This window comes from Scedosporium apiospermum (assembly GCF_000732125.1).
Source record: "Scedosporium apiospermum strain IHEM 14462 chromosome Unknown SEQ_SAPIO_0132, whole genome shotgun sequence".
In the NCBI taxonomy this organism is placed as follows: Eukaryota; Fungi; Ascomycota; class Sordariomycetes; order Microascales; family Microascaceae; genus Scedosporium; species Scedosporium apiospermum.
Genome location: NW_015971833.1, coordinates 1,625,513 through 1,646,249, shown reverse-complemented (window position 1 = coordinate 1,646,249; position 20,737 = coordinate 1,625,513). Strand labels below are relative to the sequence as shown.

The 20,737-nt window shown below is 50.6% G+C and overlaps 3 protein-coding genes and 4 pseudogenes across 3 annotated transcripts; 5 read left to right on the top strand and 2 right to left on the bottom strand.

The window, feature by feature from the left end:
• Window positions 1-61: 61 nt before the first annotated feature.
• On the bottom strand, window positions 62-2,013 carry SAPIO_CDS9177 (MFS hexose transporter; the record flags this gene model as incomplete). Its single annotated transcript, XM_016790635.1, has 4 exons — window positions 62-676; window positions 764-1,206; window positions 1,346-1,492; window positions 1,575-2,013. The coding sequence occupies 4 exons, from the start codon at window positions 2,011-2,013 to the stop codon at window positions 62-64; spliced, it is 1,644 nt and encodes a 547-aa protein (XP_016639938.1).
• A 3,992-nt stretch (window positions 2,014-6,005) lies between these two features.
• SAPIO_CDS9176 lies at window positions 6,006-7,454 on the top strand (annotated as a pseudogene; the record flags this gene model as incomplete).
• Window positions 7,455-11,030: 3,576 nt separating this feature from the next.
• SAPIO_CDS9175 lies at window positions 11,031-11,762 on the top strand (annotated as a pseudogene; the record flags this gene model as incomplete).
• Window positions 11,763-13,040: 1,278 nt separating this feature from the next.
• Window positions 13,041-14,133, top strand: SAPIO_CDS9174 (uncharacterized protein; the record flags this gene model as incomplete). Its single annotated transcript, XM_016790634.1, has 2 exons — window positions 13,041-13,884; window positions 13,958-14,133. The coding sequence occupies 2 exons, from the start codon at window positions 13,041-13,043 to the stop codon at window positions 14,131-14,133; spliced, it is 1,020 nt and encodes a 339-aa protein (XP_016639937.1).
• A 350-nt stretch (window positions 14,134-14,483) lies between these two features.
• Window positions 14,484-15,134, bottom strand: SAPIO_CDS9173 (annotated as a pseudogene; the record flags this gene model as incomplete).
• A 1,510-nt stretch (window positions 15,135-16,644) lies between these two features.
• Window positions 16,645-17,814, top strand: SAPIO_CDS9172 (annotated as a pseudogene; the record flags this gene model as incomplete).
• Window positions 17,815-18,807: 993 nt separating this feature from the next.
• SAPIO_CDS9171 (Beta-lactamase family protein) lies at window positions 18,808-20,180 on the top strand (the record flags this gene model as incomplete). The annotated part of the gene is made up of 3 exons (XM_016790633.1): window positions 18,808-18,898; window positions 18,985-19,442; window positions 19,536-20,180. The coding sequence occupies 3 exons, from the start codon at window positions 18,808-18,810 to the stop codon at window positions 20,178-20,180; spliced, it is 1,194 nt and encodes a 397-aa protein (XP_016639936.1).
• Window positions 20,181-20,737: the final 557 nt, after the last annotated feature.

Here is a 20,737-nt window from a genome sequence, read left to right as displayed (position 1 = left end):
CATCGACACCTAGATCATCCCCAGGAGAAGGCTATAATGTGAAAATTATCAACTCCACATATTAGACGGCAGATTTGTCGTTGCTGGGAACAGAGGAATTGATATCTTCGTTATGCTGAGTAGCCCGGATCTCCTTCTCAACCTGATCGAGGTCAATATGGACAACGGCATCATTGCCATCGAAGATGCGGGAAATCTCCTCGAGGGTAGGGCCGTTCGTCTCAACGTAGAAGAACCACACAAAGACAAACTCGCAGCAGTCCCAGAGCGTGTAGAACAGCAAGAAATTCCAGTGGTTGGGGAGGTTGTCCCAGGCGAGGAGGTTAGTTTGGTTTCCTAGTGCGAGGATGGCCTGGGTGGTGATGTTGACGATCACCATACCCTTGGCGCGGAGAGCAAAAGGAAGGACCTCGAGTGCGTAGGCGACTAGGAGACCAGAGAACCCAATATCATAAAAGATACCAAACAACCACATGAATACAATCTGAGCGTTTCCGGCTAGCCTGTTGGACTCATCCGAGTTCTCGTATATAGCACTAGAGAGAGTCCAGCAAGCAAATGAGACAACGATGCCACTAATCGCAGTAAGAAAGAGCGGTCGGCGGCCTATCTTATTAACAGTCAGGGCAGCAGCCACAGCAACAAGTAGATCCAGGATAGTTTTGCCAGCCGTGAGCTATCGAAAAAAAAAAAGAGCGTTATCAATGAGGTCTGATTCTTAATAATGCTCTTTTAGTGGTTAGGGTTGAATGGAGTAACTTACACCCAGCTTCTTGTTCTCACCACGGATACCAGCGCCTTCGTAGAGATAGTTAATATAGTTGGAGACAAGAGCGTTACCTGAATACTGTGATATAACACCAAGAGAGATGATAATAGCTAATCGCCAGCGGTTGCCCTTAGTCTTAAGGAAGTCAACATAGTTGGTGGTTCGGTTCACCTGGGTCTCCATGGTAATGGTCTCCCGAATCTCGCGGTACTCAAACTGGACCGTTGGGTTATTAACATCGCCACCACCGTGATGCTTGACAAGGACCTCGAGGGCCTTGTCAGCCTTATCCTTGCTAATGAGGAAACGTGGCGATTCAGGAATCCACCAAAGACCGCAAAGCTGGAAGAGTGAGGGAACAATCTGTATGAGTGTGATGGACCGCCAACACCAATCATTATTAATCTTCGACGTTCCCCAACCGACGAGAGAGACAACTATAAATACCATTCCATTAGCAAAGCTCTGAGCTGACAAAAGGAATCCAGAAGGCAGCGGCACTTGTTGAGCCAGGAGAAAGATAGAAGAGGGTTCGACATAACCAAGCTGAGAAAATCATAGTAGCAGAAAACTTACTAAGTGCACCTAAATTCCAGAGGCAGTTATAAACAGCAGTGAGAGGGCCACGGTGCTGAGGATGGCAGATTTCGGTAAGGAGGAGTGGCGAGCACATCTGAGAGAACGAGTTGCCGAAGCCGAGAATAAATCTTCCGGCCATCCACACTAACCAAGATTCCCAGTTAGCTTTTTCGTTTCAAGAAAAAGGAAAATGCGTTGGCTATCCTTATAGAAGCTGGATACCCACTTCCATAACTATTGCAGACCGCAGAGACGATACCACCGACAACCATGATAACACAGCCGAGCATGATAGTGGGCTTTCGACCGAAGAAATCAGCGAGGTAAGGGGTTATAAAGAAGGAGGTGATGGAGCCGATATTGAACATGTTGATCATGATACCGAGCTTGTTAGCATCGGCTCCCCACTCCCCCTTCTCGGGATTCCAGATAAAGACCTCGTTGGCCTCACCATTCTCGACAGAGAAGTACTTCTTAAACAGATCCATTTGCTGCGCAGTGTTGGATAACATGCCGTCATATCCGGTGGTGGCCGATGCGACGAGGAGGAATACCGTCATGATATACATCTTCCTCAAGTGCGGCTCCTTGCGCCAGTTGACGCGCTCGAACTGGGGGACATTAATGTCTCCGGCGCCGAGCGCCTTATTAGCGATTGCGACCATGTATGCGGCTGCTTCGGTGGGAAAGGGACCAAAAGACAATAGATTATCTTCAAAAAAAAGAGAGGGAGAAGGGGATATCAATCACCCGCAGGTGACGTGTGGATGAGAGCAGAGACCGGGGAAAGGGGATTCTTTTGAGTTATATCCCAATCAAGGAATGACCCAACTGGTGGGCGACTGCTCGGTGGAAAGGACGAGAGACTAAACAAGGAGGATGGAAGGAGGATGGAAGGAGGATGGAAGGAGGAAGGAGAAGAGGGAGAGCGTGGATAGATGAGTCTAAGGATCAACTGCTTTTATGGAATCTAAAGCCTCAAGGCTTGGCCTAAATATTAGCAATAGAAAGACATTTGGGGCGGTGGAATCGAGTAACACATCTGAACTGAACAAATGCAGTAAGACGTCCACATGGGCCATAACAGGTTGTGCAGCAGGCGCGGGCTGCGGTTTGCTGGTGGCATGAGGACGTATTTTGCCTTTACTGGCTGTGTGACGCCCTTCATCGTAGTGTTGAGACTGAACTCTCCAGGTGCATCCCGACAAAAGTGCAGGCTCTCGGTAATAAGATCTAGATTTAAGCAACATTGTACGAGGGTAGATGCAATATAAGATTAATTGGATCAGAATATCGTTAATTCGTCACTTACATCTACGTTGTCACTGAATTGGGGGTTAGGGCTATCTGCGCGACCTGTTTCCATTATGTCCTAAAAACCTCAGGAAAGAGAATTCCCCTTAATACGACCTAATATGATTTGTCTACGGCTCGAATAGCGCGCCTTAAAGCGGAAGATCAAGCTCGGTCGTTGGGCAGCCGGCATGATAAAAAGAAAAAAAAAGAAAAAGAAAAAAAGAAAAAAAAAAAAATAGACCCTGTCTAATCTGTCAGCCCAGATATCGAACGCCACATACGAGGGGTGGTTCGGGTCCAAGCATCGTACGTCCACGGAAGCCTTGATACCGAGTGATAAACCAGGGAGGTGGGGAATTAGAGCAAAGATGTAGATAAACGGTTGACTGGGAAGGGTGGTATGTAAGAGCCGTCTCATTTGCTGACGTAGTCGTGTAGTAGTTGCGTAGTGCAGAAACGAGTCGCGCACTCCCTTAGCGTTCCAGGATGCCTATAATAACCATGACTTGATCGTGACTTCCCTTGGACTGTCGCCGATGAAGCGCGACAACCAATCCCGTCCGTCCTCATAATTGAATATAATTGAATATTGGTAAGCGCCAAGACTGCCAGACGACCACACCACACCATCCCCACCTCCCATGCTTATTGTTGTTTGTTCCTTGCCTGGACCCTTCGAGCCGTGGATCCCCCAATATAGGCCGAAGGTTTACGATGTACCTAGCTTGGTGAATGACTATGGACACCATCTCAGCCCATCCATGGGACGCGTCGCAGATTCTGGGGGTTTCCGGAGAGACGCTCGTGTGAAAATGGAAACACCGGCAGATTATCCTTCTTCTTATGCCACGAAAATTGCATGCCAAGGCGTGCCCACTCCAGGCGACTTCGCGGAGACCTTTGTTTTGTGGGATTGGTCAATCTTTTGACTGGCCAGAACCTGCATTTCCCGGGAGGCAACTACATCTACCTTCAGCCTCAGGCAGAGGGAGGGGAGAATCTGCGATACGTGCTGCACTACATACAAGTGTATTATAGGCGGGAAAACTATATGGGCAAGAGCTCGTTTGAATAGCACATTGCCCATGGACAGTTTTCCTCGGCCGGAAACTCGCCAACTGGACATGCACCATCAAGGCTGAGCAAGGCCTGGCGAAAGCTGAGCTCCTCTGGTGGTGGGGGGGCGGGGGTGTAGCTGTCGGTGCCGGTGTTTCTGATAATAGGCGTTGGCGGCAACTTTTAATTCCGGCGAATGACACTGTTCTTGGCTGGGTATACCCAGAGTTCCATCTCCCCTCCAACCGGGCGCAGGCGTATCCAAACAACTCCTCCGACTTTACCCAACATCAGCTACACCACTAGGTGCCTTCATTTCAGGGTCAAACCAAGTTGAAGGAAGCCACCCCAAGCTCCCCAAACCTCCAAGCGAATTCCTGCCAAAGTCCGATTGCAAACCAAGAGATGCCGCCCGAGAGACACAAGGTGGACCCTGACGACGAAGTTAGATGCGTCGTGACCAATCGACTGGATATTGAACATCGGATTAGCTTCCGACTAATCCTAACAAGCATCGGCTTGACTTCAAGAAGACCGCAACCGGAGATGACTATGTCCATTGAAGCGCTTTTGGCCAGCATCCCGACCGATCAACGTGGAGACATCGCAAAGGGATCAGAATGTGCCGAAGCAATGGCCTCAAGTGCTGTCAAGAACAAGTAGCAGGCGCATCACATCAGATCGATTTCGTGGAAAATCCACACATAAGAACACGCATTAATCAAGCAACCTGTATTAGCAAAACGATATTTGTACTTGAAATAAAGAAACCAACTACTATGGTCGTAATTAACTTGCTAGGATCTTCCGTCCGCCATTAATCCCAGGATATGAGGGGAAAGTGCAGCGGCGATAGAAGCCGGAAGAGGAAGAGGGTGACGAACAGGAGTATGATAGCTTCCAGGGAGAGAATGATGGAAATAATCAGATCGATAAGGAGGCATGTCGTCAAGAGAGTCCCACGCCGCGTACCAAGGCCAACCTCAAGGAGAATGAAGCGAGCAGCCGTGCAAGCGAAGATAATGCCAACTACTGCCGATGGGACCTTTCGAGACGGCACCTTACTTGTATACGCTTTGCGACTGCGTAACAACTCGACTTGGGTCATGAGTATAGTGGCATGAACTATGAAGCTGAGCGAAAGGGCGACCAAGTCGAGATGAAAGCGAGCATTCGCGCGAGATGGGGTTGGATCCTGACGGATAGTCATGGCGGCTTCGCTCAGACACAGTATCAACCAACTGGATAACACACTGCCGGGAGTAGTTTTTGTTTCCAGCGCGTTTTTGGTTGGGTTGGAGGACTTACATCGTCGCCAATGCGAATGCCGCCCCTGCCCAAGAGCCGCTTGCCCGAGAATGGCCGAGAAGAGGAAGAGGTCTTACAAAGATGATAACTGTGTTACACACATTGAAGAAAACGCAAACGCTATAGATCGCCGTAGTGACCTCTTCAGGCTGGAAGTTGTATTTCGCCATGATGGCAGCAGCAATCTCCGCCTCCTACAAAGACAGCAACGAAAAATGGGGATATCTAATGATTACCTGAAGATTAAAGAAATGCGGCGGACGGGCCGCAATTTAAAATGCATTTTGTGCTGGGCGATTTCGTATAATGGGTGCCAAGCCAAGCCAGCCACGCGACGAAATCGATAAAGGAGGAAGTAACAGTATCATCGCATACCACAGGGGCTATGACTTGTCACGGATGACTGGCGACCATTGGTAGGATGAACACGATAGGAAGCGGAAAGTGCATCACTTAAGGTAGACTAAACCATATCTGGACGCGAGCGTGGCTCCTTCAATACAACGGATTAAAATTAGTGTTAAAGAATTCGTTTGTGCAATTGTGAAGGAGGCTCTGGGACAGCAAATTCCCGCGGCTCAATCCTGCCATGTTGTACACCAGTTTCAGGCTAATCCATGCGGAGAGTGGTTTTGCTAACGGATAAGTATATGTCGTGTAACGACACAGTCTTAGGTATAAAAATAAAAATAAAAATAAAAATAAAAATAAAAATAAAGATAAAAGAATAATTTTTTTTAAAAAAAAGAAAGAAAAAAATCTCGCATGTGCACGTAAAGTACCCATCCTCCCCCGCACCCATGAATTAGGCACCCAAATGTTGGGCAGGAAGCGGTGCATCTGAGCTCGCTTGCGATGATGTTGTAATTTCGCTCCACGAAGGTGCCCGATTGTCAACCGAGTTTCGTTCCTCACAGACGAACCGCTTTTGATAATACCAACTGACATATCACCTATCAGGTGTGAATACGAGCGTTATACAAAATCATAATTAAGAATGAATGGTGGTAAGGGACCGGACGAGGCGCTATTAAAGGCCCTGAAATCTGGCAACATAGACTTGTTCAAGTCGAAACTCAACGAGGTAGTGGATCCGAACTTGCCTGACGACAGAGGTTGGACGATTCTGTTCTACGCTGCGCATCAAGAACTGTTGCGGAGAAGCCGACGGAGACCACCGGGCCCGTTTAGGCCAGAGTTTTTGGATTCGTGTCTGGAAAGCAATAGGGTGGAAATAGGACACCACGATAAAGATGGTCAGACCGTACTTACTTTTGTCTTGCGTTATGGTCGCGACGACCCAACAGCGTGCCTTGACATAGTCCAGATATTGCTTGGGTGGTCCGGGATTGCCGCGAAACTCTTAAATATCGGTGACACAGACGAGATTGGTCGAGCTCCGCTCTCATGGGCGGCGGAAAGTGGTGACCCGGGACTATCCAATGCGTTAATCAATCATGACGCTGATGTGAACTTTATTGATAACGAGGGTCGAACACCACTGTCAAGGGCAGCCGGAAGGAGTGCAGACCACGTTTGGGGGGCTGTACATCCCAGTGTTGAAGAACGGGAACTGCGGGTCGTCATGTTGCTGTGCGACGGGGGAGCCGATGAGTCCCTCAAGGATCACAGCGGTCGAACACCGTTAATGAGGGCTGTGGAAGCGGGCCGTATTCGCGTCGTTGAATATCTTCTCAACCGCCAAGACATTCTTGACCTTCTCAAGGAGAAAATCGATGACAAAACTTCATTTTTGTCATGGGTGGCCGGGACAAGAAATGACAAGATCATTAAATTGATTCTCCGAAAAGTCAATCTTCCTCGGCTCTGCAAGTTGACGGCACAGCAAAGCCCGGAAACAATAGAGCTGCTTTTAACCCTAGCCGCTTCAAGCACGCCATTCAGCTCTCGAGCTTCGACGATCGACGTGAACAAAAGGGGGGACGACAACTTAACAGCACTACAGGTGGCTGTAGGGGAGAAAAACCTCGCCATGGTAAAAGTGCTACTCGGCAAAGGGGCCGACTTCATGGTGCTCAACGGCTATGGCCGTACTCCTCTGCACGAAGCCGCAAAGATAGGCTCCACAGAGTTAACTACCCTATTGCTTACATGTCGGGGGTCCGGTCTAAATATTGATAGCACGGATTATGCGGGCGACACGCCGTTAAGCGACGCAATGCAGTGCCAGCAGGAAGAGGTGATCGACATTCTGCTTGAGCATGGTGCATCAATCGACAGCATCAGCGCTTGTGCCTGGACCCGCTCTTATAAGGCGTTGTCCGAGCCAGCCATCCTACAATTATCCGATGCTTCAAAAAGTCGAGCTGGGGGAATTGCGTCTCAGAAAGCTAGTCGGGGCCGGTTGCGGAAGAAGCTCGAATCCCTTCCAAGCCGAGAAGAAAGAGCATTTGAGAATCGAAACAAACTCTTGTACGTGAACTAGTCGGGAATCTTCCTGATAAATGGCATACAGACATGGGACCTTAACCTTGCTTGGCTAGTTTGACACTTGCCGGTTCACCGCAATCTGCAATTCCCGAAGAGCCTAAAGTAAATTTGGAAACCCTTGGCTCAAGAATAGAGATTAGAGAACATCCTGAGCAGGACAGAACGATGATTAAAGTGGCAACTAATCTGCCAACTTGGTCATCCGCAGACGGGATCGGATGGCGCAACTGCCAGATTGCGTGGGAAGTAAACGTCAATAGCAACAGCGATGAACGAACCACGCACTTTTTTAGCATGTTGCCATATGGTTGGGTCCCAGCCAACGACTTCGCATTCCTCGAACTCTTCTTCACCCACCTGCAGGACTCTTGGGAGCGTGCATGCAAGAATCTCGAAAACCATCTTTCAAAAAAGGCGAGTTCAATACCCTAGAAAGTCGCTCTTCACTATAAGCCTCCCCTTTGAATTGCTAACAGCTCCTCAAGCGCGGCGAGCAACTCAAAGAAAAGGGAGCGGGTCCTAAAATCATAGAACATCTTGTGAAGAGCGCACGCGACATCGCTGAGTTGAGAGAAACTCTTGGACCGCAGATCGAGAGCGGAAACGAGATGCTGAAAAAATATTGCGGAAGCATCGCCAGAGATTCGAGGGAAAAGTCAAAGGTTGAGGCGGTACTATCAAATTTCTCCGAGGCTGTTAACGGGCGGCTGAAGCACCTAGACCAAGTCGTCAGGGACCTCTTGCAGATGGTATCCGATTCCCAATATCCCTATGCTCTCCAGGTATCACCAACCACCACGCTCACTGACAAATAAACCATTGAAGGAATTCGCTTGGGTCTCTGTAAACGAAGCCTTCCGGTCTACAAGTCTGGCAACGAGCATGAAACGACTCAATTGGATCACAGTACGCGCGGGCCTTTCCTATACCTTGATGCTGAGAGACAGGTGCTGAGCGGATCTAGTTTATCTTTCTTCCCGCAATATTTGCGTCAGTATGGGTTCCGAATCATTTCCTCCCCTGCGCACATATCTGCTTTTGCCTAACATCAGCTCGATGGCTATAGAGTCTGTTCGGTATGAATGTCAATCTACTTGCGAATAATCCCGATTGGAAGTGGTATCTGTTATTCGTCAGTATGTTGTTTGCCGTCACAATGATTGTCTGGCTTGTATTCAAATATTTCACAGTAAGTTGACGTATCCGATCCCGTCTGTCGAAGGCTGGCATAATAACTTAACTACAGATTGAGAAATTGATTGAGAAACATATCGGGAAACCAATCGAAGAATTCTTCAAATGGATAGAGAGTGGGAGAAAGGACACCGCAGCAGACACGCCAGTTTGAACATGGTTGTGAATAGACGACCCAAGTAACATCTTGCTCGTATCGTTCCGGAGGAAACACAGACGAAAAGAAATATTGGGGTTAATATACCGTATAGCTAGGCCAATAACTATTACCAAACGGAATGGGCGGCTATGTCGACAGATCAATCGGCGACATTGAAAGCCATTCCTTGGTACTCCTGATAGTAAGACTGTCTTTGCCATGTAAACAACGCGGTTGGCCTGCGCCCTTCAGTGAGCGTGTGATCCGAATCTCTCACCAGATATCCCTGACATGCTCGGATCTAATCGGGACGCGACAACCAAGGGGGTCGACGGACGTGCCTTAGCTAGCTTTTCGGCCCTGCGTTAGCGAAAGGAAGGCAGTGCGCTAGTGGTGCCCACAATAGGTGCATCCTGGCTTGGCAGTCGAATAAAGTTTGTCCTTGTCCTTGGGTGAGGGCATTTCGCACTGACAAGTCAGGGAAGCCACCCAGCGCGGAAATAAAGGAGCCACCAGCACGCGCCATTTCTAACATAAGCGCGCCTTGATAGGATTCTGACCAAGACTTCAGTTCTTAGCGCTCACTGCCTAGCCAAGACGACAGTCCGGCTCGGCTATCCATAGAGTGGCGCAGTCGGAACCGCCGGATACTGCCATCAGAGTCCAAACTAACCGAGGCGTCATTAGACCCTGAATAGAATTTCTGCAAGACTCTGGTAGCATGCCTTTCGGGCCAAGAACTTACAAATACACAACGGCTGAGGGAATTACAAATGCAGGACGGAGGGAGAAAGGATTTGCGGGGCATCAGCGTTGGTCTTGGGCAACAAACACTTCGCCTAATATCTGAGGCTTAGATGTTCTTCAGATTCCCAGTCTTGGCTCGGCTCCATGCCCGATTAGATCCTCGGCCATTACAGTTTAAACGCGTCTGACCCAGCTTAGAGTCCATGGAGTCGGAGCGACCAGTGCAGGGCTTGGTGGGGCTGGTTAGTTTAAGGCGCAAGATCTCACCCGAGATCCAGAAGCTTCGTAGATGCTTACGGTGATACTCGTTGCGTCTTCATCTCACCCAATCTCCACCTCTTCCACATCTTAGTGATACCACTGATGCACGTAAGATCACAAGAACCGCATCAACCAGCTACATTAATCACGCAAGTAGACTACCGTTTGAAGGAAGGTCGAGCTCCTCACCATCGACGGCACGAGGTATTCTCTTCGACCGTGACTTGATTAGCATCGAGGACTGGTGACAGTTGGGTAGTAGCAGAACCATATTTCCGCGTTCTTCCTAGTGTTATTTTTTGTCGTCACATTTCTATATTGTATATTTTATCAAAAAATTCCAAATCTCCTGGTTACAGAAACCCTGAGAGACGGGTGAGATCGGCGACGAAGTCTATTTTGGGTGCAGTTGTCAGTTCTTTGCGCCACCGCCGAGCTTGTTTTCGCGAGTGAACCAATCACCACTTCTGGCTCACTTTAGGCTCAAGGTAAGCAGTAAGAACGTTGTCTATTATAGTTCTTAGAGGCAGTGCCGTCTGTGTCCTGCTCATGTGGCATGCCGTGAGAGGGCCAAAATGAGAAAAACAACTTGTGCACTTAATACAGTAAGGCTCAGCTCCGCTGACGAGACAGTTTCCAGCAATGTTTTTATTCGTTAGAAATCCGCAGCTCATAACGAGTGAGATTCAACTGGCGAATAGGAGCGCCGAAGCGAGTTCTAGACGTCAGCATTAGTCTCTTTCCGGACCGCACGACCGGAGCGCTTGGGGGCCGAAGAAGCGTGGCGGAGCTCACAACCAATCCACGGAGTCGGTGCCGGAAGCGTGGTCATATTTGGTGGATGCGCTAATTCCGGAACTTGAAGCTTCCTAGAGCTAAGGTGAGTGAGACTGAGAATAGATTTCGGTTGTTCTCACGAACTCACCGCTGGCTGGCGCAGCGTTAGAGTGCTATGGCATCAGCTTCACGAAACGTCCTCCGAAGCATAGCAAAAGGCGAGGGCTGTGCGACAACGATGAAAGTATAAAATGAAGTTCATTTCTCGACATTTCAAACATGTCCATATTGCCTATTATCAAACAACATAACTACAAAAACACAACAACTATTTCCTAGCCTTGTCTCCTTTTTCCTAATTTCCTTTGTCCGTTTCTCATTTCCTAGTCTCGGATCTCTCTACTTTTCTCTTCTATAATTAAAGAAACCTTCATTTTGATAAACGCCACAAAAATGCAGTACTCAGCTTTCTTCCTCACTCTCCTCGCCGCCACCGGCGCCATGGCCTCCCGAAACTCTCGCTGGGGTGACAGGGCGGTCACCGTCATCCTCCGGGACAGCGCCGAGGAGACCGTCACCTTCCGCCGCGAGCCTCTCCATAACCCCGTCGCTGCCCGCCCCAACCGCCAGGGCCCCTTCCAGGTGGTCGAGCTTTCCGTCGGAGCCGATGTTACCAACCAAGCCCTGCGCTGCCAAATCCTCGACGAGAACTCTGACCCAATCGTCGTCCTCCGCGGACAGAACACTGACATTACCTTTTCCGACGCCGACGGTGGCCCGTGGACTCTCCGCAAGCCCTCTCTTGTCAGCAAGGTTGTCTGTGACCCCGACTTTGAGAAGATCGACCCCACCGACGAGCGCCTCCAAGTCAGCGTGCTCCTCCAGAGCCAGGCCACCGAGACCGGTATCAACTTTAGTCTCTCGGGTGTCGTTCAGAACGCCGTCAACGTCGTTGATCAGACTGCCTTCGAAACTGTTACCCTCGACGTCACCGGCGAGCTAGTCGATCCTGATCTCCGATGCCAGCTCATCGACGCTACCGGCCAGAACCCCATTGTTGTCAAGCGTGGCGAGAACGTTGACGTTACCTTTGGTGACGGTGACAAGGGCGAATGGACTCTTCAGCCAGCTCAGCCCGTCAAGCAGATTGTCTGCGACCCTAAGTTTAAGAAGGGATCCGTTTAAACACCTGTTCAGTCTGGCGCGCACCTAACTTAGACGTGGTTGGACAGACCGGAATGAGGGGCGTTGAGGAATCGCATCTGGGGGGGCATTAGCGTTTAGATTTTGTGACTGGGTTCTTATTATTCTCTGATTTCTCTGGTTGTTTTAGTCTCTTATCTCTTATAGTCATTCTGTCACAGTCCTTTCTGATAATTAGTTTAATTCTATTACATATCGCTATAAAACGTGTAAACTTCTGTCGTGATGCCGTAGGTATCTTCAAGGTCCGGGACTCATGGTGGATGCATAGGCCCACCAAGGGAGGTGCTGAGGTGGGATCCTCGACGTATAAGCTACCGAGCGGATCCGCAGAAAGAGGCTATCATATTGGGTGTATTGATAAGATTTTTCTTTTCTTAAAGGGAGTACTCCCACTCGAGAAATATCCCCGTCGGGATTACCGAGCGCTGATGAGCTTCGTAGAGAACTATCTTGATCTTTTCCGCCCCACCTCCTCACTGCAGTTGAGTGGCTCCATAGTAACGGATCGACCCGGCCCTTCCTCTAGCTTACTATGGCACTGCATGGACTCATTATGCTTCTCCCACAGTTCCGCAGGATCCCAAGCCCACCACAACGCACATCTCTACATCCCTCCTCCCTAAATATTGCTCCACATCTCTGGTTTGGACCCATATCAGTGCCCAGTGTATATGATCCAAAAGCATCCCAGTATAGAGGGAAGTCTAGGCTCGTAGACGTCGACTACGAATGCGAAGACTGTTGCCGATCCTGTCCACAATGAGAGGTCAACTTTGTCATTGGTCATAGCACGGACCCAGACAATGTACGGTGTCTGTGCCGCCACGTTGTAACACCTCAGGCTCCAAACGCTACCCTTTCTAGATGACAAGGGACTATAGGCTTTAGGGGGCGGGGCACCTGCGGGCTGTTTTCGCAATCCATACATCACTGATGATAGAATTGGTTTACTCTCAGGGCCGATATTCGGGCGAGAAGTTCGTTGTCTACTCACTAGCGCGTCCCTTCCGCGCTACCGCTGCGTATTCCGGAGCGTTTCCGATAGGAGTCACGACACCCATGGAGGCCTCGGCAGGCGGCCGGACTTAACACTACTCGTCGATCAAGGCTCAAACAGTAGCTCCTAGACGTAGCACACTTCACTTTCCGGGTCTCAACTATATCATCTTATATCCAGATTCCCATACCTGAGACAGCCACACGCTGAAAACACCCAGTGACAGCACCACTTAGCATCTAAAACCCAAACCTTCAGAGATGGCACTACATAGCAATCTCCCCGATTTTGACTCATTGCCAGAAGTCAAGGGCTTGCCAAAGGGCTGTGCCTGGGGCCTCTTCGATGAGAATGGCGAAAAAGACCTCCTCGGGTGTATCAACCTTCTTACAACGGATGTCGTGAAAGAAGCACTTAAAGAGGCTCGCGATGGCGTCTCAATCTCCCTCAACTGGGGGCTTGGCGCCCTCAAGACTCCGGCATTTAGTCGCCAAGGCCTCGAGCGTTCTGTTATCGACTTCCAAGAGACCCCCATAAATGCGCATGGATTCGACGATGCGATCAGCTTCAACACGCAGTCTGGTTCTCAGTGGGATAGCCTGGTTCACGTTGCCCATCAGCCGACCGCTCTGTTCTACAACGGCTGCAAGCCCTGCAAAGACGCTTTGCTCAACGGAGAGGACAAGCATTTGCCTACCCTCAACCACTGGCACGAGCGTGGCGGATTGGTAGCCCGCGGCGTTCTTCTCGACTATCGCGCCTACGCTGCCGCCAAGGGCATCGAATACGACTGCTTTTCAAACCACGGCATCTCCGTCCAAGATCTTGAGGCCATTGCTGAGTATCAGGGAACGAAGTTTAAGCAGGGCGACATTCTCATCGTTCGGACTGGTTTCACGGAAGACCTCAGTGCAGCTGATGTCGACGAACAGAAGCGATCGGTGGGCACGCACCAAGCAATCGGCGTGACGGGCAATCGGGAAACTGCAAAGTGGTTTTGGAATCAACACTTTGCGGCTGTGGCTGGCGATGCTGTTGCATTCGAAGTACTGCCGCCACTTATTGAAGAAGAGGGAAACAGACCTGGCACAGTCGCAGATTTGGGTAAGTGCTTCACTTGAACTTCAAGTCGACAATTACCCTGGGAAGCAGAGAAGTCACCGGCTGACACACTCAGTTCTCCATCAATATTTCCTGTCGCTCTTTGGCCTGCCTATAGGAGAGCTCTGGGACCTCAAGGCTCTTGGAGAGCATTGCAAGAAGGTCGGACGCTATGAATTCTTGTTGACCAGTTCGCCCCTCAATATTCCGGCTTCTGTCGCGAGTCCGCCGAATGCCTTGGCAATCTTCTAAAGCGGATCGCCGAGGCAGAGGCGACAAGGGCGGATGAACCGGAGGAACAAGGTTTTTAACAAGGGGACGCAAATTCGGGATTCGGGGTTTGTCCCATCAGACGATTTGGTTTCATATTCAAATCAACATCTTGACTAACGCCCCTTCCACTAGATATGAATAGATGTCGTTTACCAAGTTAAATTTCTTGTATTTTTAAGGTGATACCTATTGTGAATCTTAATTGAGCCATCACCCATAATTTAGTAGCCACGGTTGGTTCCACTCGTATCCGCACTCTCTTGTTGCCACCCGTCCCGGGACTTATCCCCTTCACTCCATATCAAATCTTCCTGCCCCTGAAACGTGCTTTACTCCTTGGACATGTCGTCAATCCACTCCAGCGCCACTTTAGGATCCAGGCGGTTCCTGAAATCGGGGTCCACGTACACATTCCGCACAATCCCCTTTCCATCTACCAGCAATGTCGCGGGCAGGGACATCTCGTACGAGTCATCGCCGTTGGACTTCTTCAAGTCGATCCCATGACCCTCCATATAGGACCGAAGCTCACTTTGACTGTGAACAATCCCCAACTTCCTTCCGAGCCCATTTCCTCTGTCTGTCAAGACATGGAACTTCAAGCCAAGCTTCTCCTGGGTAGTGAGGGTGTTATCGGGAAGCTCGGGTGTAATGGCTGCCAACTGCACACCGCGAGCTTCGAAATCGGCGAGGTGCTTCTGCAAGAAGGATACGGCGACGTTACAATAGGGGCACCAGCTTCCGCGGTAAAAAGTTAGGAGGACCGGGCCTTTGGATAGGAGCGACGCGCTTGAGACTTGGTTCCCGAGCGCGTCGGACAGAGTGAAATCGGGAAGTTGAGAGCCTGGTTGGACTGCGGTCTTGGGGTCAAAGGTAGTTTTAAGCGTCTCCAAGTATCCAGTGGCAATTTTCTTGACGGATTCCGGAGCCTCCGAAGCGAACTTCTCCGCGATGGCGCTGAGTTGGGTTTGCTGATCCATATTGGCGTAGAGTCTGGGAAGGACTTGTGGATATTTGAGAAAAGAAATGGATTAAAACGTGAGGTTCTTTAGTCGGTCTACGATCTGTCTGTGACGCTTTGTCCATTTCTCAGCAGTTGGAAAAGTTCAGTTTCGAGCTTTATATACAAGTTCGGTTGGACTAATTCGGATGTTCCTCCGACCTGGAGAATCTCACAATTCCGTGTTCTCCTTCGAGCTTCAGCATTGGTAGTATTGCCAAGGTCGTCATTTCGTCCGACTCGGCCGACGAGAGACTGTTGGACTAAGGCGTGGCTTGGGGGAGGGTTGATGGACAGAGAGATTCTTGGCAGATGGATGCAATGCTACACTAAGTCCCGACACGGTTAAGCGTAACATTTTGAAAGGGAAGAGGTATTAATAAGGGGCGATTTTGTCCGAACTGGTCCGGCCATTTAAACCTTGTCTCAGATTTACGTTCGCCCGAGCTTGTCCTGCACCATTCGCAGCAAGGACACACATTCTCAAAAACACCGAGTTCGAGCGAATTCGCCCTCCAAGAGAATCGGATCTACTCCCTTTTGAAAATATGCATCCATCCATACGGTCATCTGAATCCCCAGTGACAGAAGCCCGAGCGCCGAAAAGAATGCGTCTTGGGACGAAGAGCTGCCGGGAGTGCCGGAGACGCAAAGTCCGATGCAATTTCACGGATCAAAGCCTCTCGTGCGATGGCTGCCTGCTGCACAAAGTAGCCTGTAGACCACAGGGCCTTGGAGATGGCATAATTGAGTTGCCGCAGCCCATCAATTCCAATGAGGATCTACGCGACAGGTTGGACCGCATAGAAAGCCTCCTTTCCGAGCTCTGTGACCGGGTAGGTCCGGACATATTAAATAATACTTCGGAGGGCCCTCCTGAGATTATCTCGCAACGCATCCTGCAAACCAGCAATACATCCTTATTAGAAAAGCCTGGCGGCGCCGATTCTGCCACTTCCCCTTGGGAGGCGGAAGCCACAGTTCTTGGAACAGGATCCGATATATCGTCGCGAAGCAAAGCGACATCATTGCCAACCGACGTCGACTTTCCACTGCTGAGGCTCCTGAAGGCCTCTCTGGTGCTTGACCACATAGACAGTTCCGAAATTTCACTGCATGGAATTACGAAGGCTGGCGCTCCACTACCGTCGCTCAGAAGGCTCCTTCGTCCAACTTTTCCCCGGGGCGCCTGCCTCACCCAAATCCTCTCAGAAACCCAGCGTTACTGGGCCTTGTGGCCTATTAGTCCCAATGGCCCCCTGACCTACCAAAGCGGGGAGATTATCGGGCTCGTCGAGGCAAAAGACTATCTCACAGACTCACTGAACTCGGAAAGCGCCCCTGTCCTCGCAAAAGCGGTCTTGTGGCTTGCACTCTGCGTCCAACAACTTCCGAAGGTTTTTCGAGTGGAGTCGATCTCCGGCCAAAGAATTCCACCGACAGATGTCGTGAACCATTATGTCGAAATATCAGAGAGACTTCTCCACGTGATGACGGAATCACAAACCGATGACATCGTCGGTGTGGAGGCTTTGGTACTTCTTTCCAAGCTGTATCTCAATATGGGGCGGCCTCGAGCCTCGTGGTTACGCAATCGACAAGCTCTCGACCGTGCCATATTCTTGGGTCTTCATACTCCAGGCAAAGAAGGTCAGAAAAAGAAGCTATGGGCGATATTATGGCAAAACGACAGGTTCATGTCAGTTATCTTAGGCTTTCCCTACTCGGTCCCTCGCGGCCATCCGAGCACGTCAGAAGAATTACAGGGTGACTCGCTGGAAGCTAAGATAATAGGCAAGATATCGGCAGTGGCGGCCTCTATTAGCGATGAGCAGCAAAGCATTCTCAAGAGCTACGCGACAGTTTTGAGGCTGGACGAGGAACTCCAAGAATGCAGGAGGTTGATTCCCACGGACTGGTGGGGGATGGACCAGCAAGGCGTTCTAGGACTTGGCCAGTTCTTCGGACGCCAGGCTCTGAAGCTCGCTGTCCATTACATGTCCCAGTTTTTACACCTGCCGTACATGTTAATGGCATCTGACCAGACTCGATACGAGCATAGCCGGCTGTCAGCGCTCGAAGCAGCGCGTGGGATTTCAAAATGTTACCGGGGAATCAGGAGAAGCGACGGCGGAAATTTGATTATCTGTGATGTTATGGACTTCAAAGCGTTCAGCGCGGGCATGGTCATGGCTATCGACCTTCTCAACCAGGCTCGCCAACGGCGGGAGAGGCCGGCCGACGATGATAGCTGGAGCCGAGATTGGGTTTGTGTCAAGTCTCTCGTGGCAGATCTCGTGGAGACCGCTGAGGCCTTGGACTGTTCTGTCGCGAGCCAAGGAGCTCAAACACTGCAGTTCCTTTACGACGTGTGCCACGGGACTTACAACGGACCAGAGTCTTATGTGGCATCTATCCCGTACCTAGGGAGAGTGCGCATCCGACGGCCTTCAGTTCCGATCCCAGGATCTCGACAGGAGTTGCAGAGCGACCTCGCATTACCACAGCAACCCCTGGGTGAAGTTGAGATTACCTCCAATTTCTTCGACCTGTATCTCCCCCACACATCCCAAGTAGGCGACGAGTTGGCTGCGAATTGGGCTTCTCCACCCGAATTGGATGAAAGCTTTGACTGGACGGGTTATTTTAGCTTTCCGTAGGTTAGCACGCGAAAATGACTTGAATAGTCCCATAGATGAACAAGTATCAATCGATTCCAACTAGCATTTCCACGTAACTAGGGCCCAGAAGGATGTGCCAAGATATTGGCGAATCAAAGGATCTACGCCGCTCTCCAATTTCCCAAAATGAGTCCTACGTATAGCTAGCTGCATGTACTGACCAGTGGAGTTGGGGATCGGGCATTCACAATACTGTCTTCCGCGGCTGTTGCCATGTTTGCCCGCAATGCACCATCGGAGCCGAAGTGAGGGGCTGGAAATGCTGGTGGGGGTGTGCGGAGTAGGCCTTGAAAACACTTGCCGATGGCCTGACCCGCAAGCACGCTATTATTCGCAAGATGGTCTCCGACTCTAGGCCCAGATCAGTTTGGGGATGAAGAGAAAGCCCCCGCACTTGGGGGTTCAGCGACAACATCAACCTCGGGACAAAGCCATGATCCTAGAGGACCCCGCATTGTGCCTGGAGTATCTAGGGTTCGATTCGATTCTCCCCTTCTCTCGTTCCCATTACCAATCGGGTCGGGCTTGCATTGATCACCGAGATTCGTTCAGCTCCCAAGCTAGCTTAGTGTGGGGTTTCCGCTAGTTCACTGGAATGGGGTCATGCGTTGGTACAGTGGGTGTAACTCTCTCAGAATGAAGTTAACAGTGGGGTTCGGATCCATTGATCGGTCTCGCTTGGGTCCCTTAGCTCAGGGCACACGGGGAATACCTCATCGTCGTCAATTTCCAGAGTTCTTGTCAATTTCGGAGAGCCATCTCCGTAAAGGATGCGGGGGAGGGTTGGGGTACGTAGGAGAGGGCTAGAACAGGGAAGTCTTTAAAGCATCGCGAATGTCCCTCTTCACCTCGCCCTTTCTTGTACTTAGGATTGTACACCCTTTACCGAACCGCGGAGTCTTTTGAGCCTCGGAAATCGCGAAATATACCCCTTCCGTTTTTTTGACATCTTGATACCCTTTCCTATTTACCATGTCTGACCTCGATAAGCTTCTGGAGGAACGCGCCGCTCGCGGGTCCAACGCCATCCACGGCTTCGTTGCTGCTGCGGTGGACAAGAATGGTTAGTAAGGAATAATGTGATGATGTGATTTGGCCAGAGGTCACAAGCTCAAGCCATGATATATCAAGCTGACTAGTAAACTAAAGGCAAGGAACTGTTCTTCAAGACGGCGGGCTACAACGGGGTTGGACCCGATGCTCCGGCCGTCAAGGCCGATGCAACGTACTGGATCGCTTCCTGCTCGAAGCTCCTCGGCACGATTGCCGCTCTCCAGTGCGTTGAGAGAGGCCAAATCACTCTCGATGAGCCGGTGGAAAGGATCCTGCCAGAGATTGCCGACCTCGGCGTTCTCGTTCCGCCCAAGGATGGCGCCGCGTTCGACCCATCCTTCGCCACCACACCCGCGACGAAGAAAATTACTCTTCGAAACCTCTTGTGCCACAATTCTGGTCTTGCCTACGATCTCTTCCATCCTACCATCGCGGCGTGGCGCGAGTCCCGAGGAGAAACCCCACAAGGGCTAACTGGTTTCGCTACCAAGCCCCACACGGTTCCTCTCTTGTATGAACCCGGTGACGGATGGACGTATAGCGGAGGAATCGACGTAAGTAAACTGATTCTCCGATCGACATCTCCAATTTTCCTTCTTCATTCTCTCGGTTGTCGAGGCCATCCTCCACTAACAATTCTTGGATAGTGGGCCGGCTTGGCAGTCGCCAGACTGAATAAAACTACGCTTGAAGAATACCTTCAGGAAAATATCTTCAAGCCCTTGGGTATTACTTCGACTACTTTCCGTCTGGAGAAGCGCCCTGACATCAAGGAGCGGCTCCTCAAGACTGTAGAGAGGCAGGCCGATGGCACGCTCAAGGAGATCCCCAAGCCCTGGCCAGATTATGCCGAGGAAGACTGCTGCGGCGCTGGCATCTACTCGACTGTGGGTGATTATCTCAAGGTCCTCGGCGACCTAGTCAAGGATCAGCCGACATTGCTGTCGAAGGATATCGTGGAAAAGGAGATGTTTAGGCCGCAGTTGGCGGCTGGCTCCAACGCCATGAAGGGCATCGAAGCCGCCGCACCCATGATGGCGACCATGACGGGAACGACCGAGACAACGGGTCTCAACTGGGGTATCGGAGGCATTTACACCGAGGAGGATGTTGGCGCGTACCCGAAGGCCAGTCTCGGCTGGGGCGGCCTGCCCAACCTCGTATGGGTGGCCAACCGGGAGCGAGGTGTCGCCGCATTCTTTGCTACACAGGTGCTGCCCCTGGGAGACAGCCAAGCAGGCGAGCTTGCAGTGAAGGTTTTGGGTGAAGCCTTTCGCCTGGCGTCGTCGTAACCTAGACGCAATTGATATAAAGCAATGAATATGAAGATCATGATGAAATAATGACCAGTTTGATTGCCCTCAATTGTCTTGCAGGACGGGAGTTTTCAGTTTCTCTCGTATTCCCAATCGGAACAAGGCCGAGTTAACACTGGCATCGGGCCTCAAAAATATTGGGAGGTGTCCGTTGCTGACGTGGAATTACTGATTTGGGTCCGTTCGACTTGATCGGCACAGAACCCACCGAAAATGAGAATAATTGAGAAATGATAGGTCGTTCAAAGAACGTGAGGAACCCCCTGGAGCCAGCCGTGACGACGACTCTGCGGCTGTGTCTGTGGCTGTGCCTTTTCCCACAATGCAGCAGCTTGAATTGACTGGCTCTTGTTCTTCAGCGTGAGATTCGTGGCGTCCAACACGGAATTTGGCACCGAAGATGCGAAACACTGAGCAAGGCGATGCATCACCGCCCTGTTTTTTTTTAATCTGTTGGCTCACGTGGTCGTCGTTGCCCGACCGATGGCCGGTGAATAAATCTCAGGGAATCCCATCGAGTTCTTCCCCCCGTC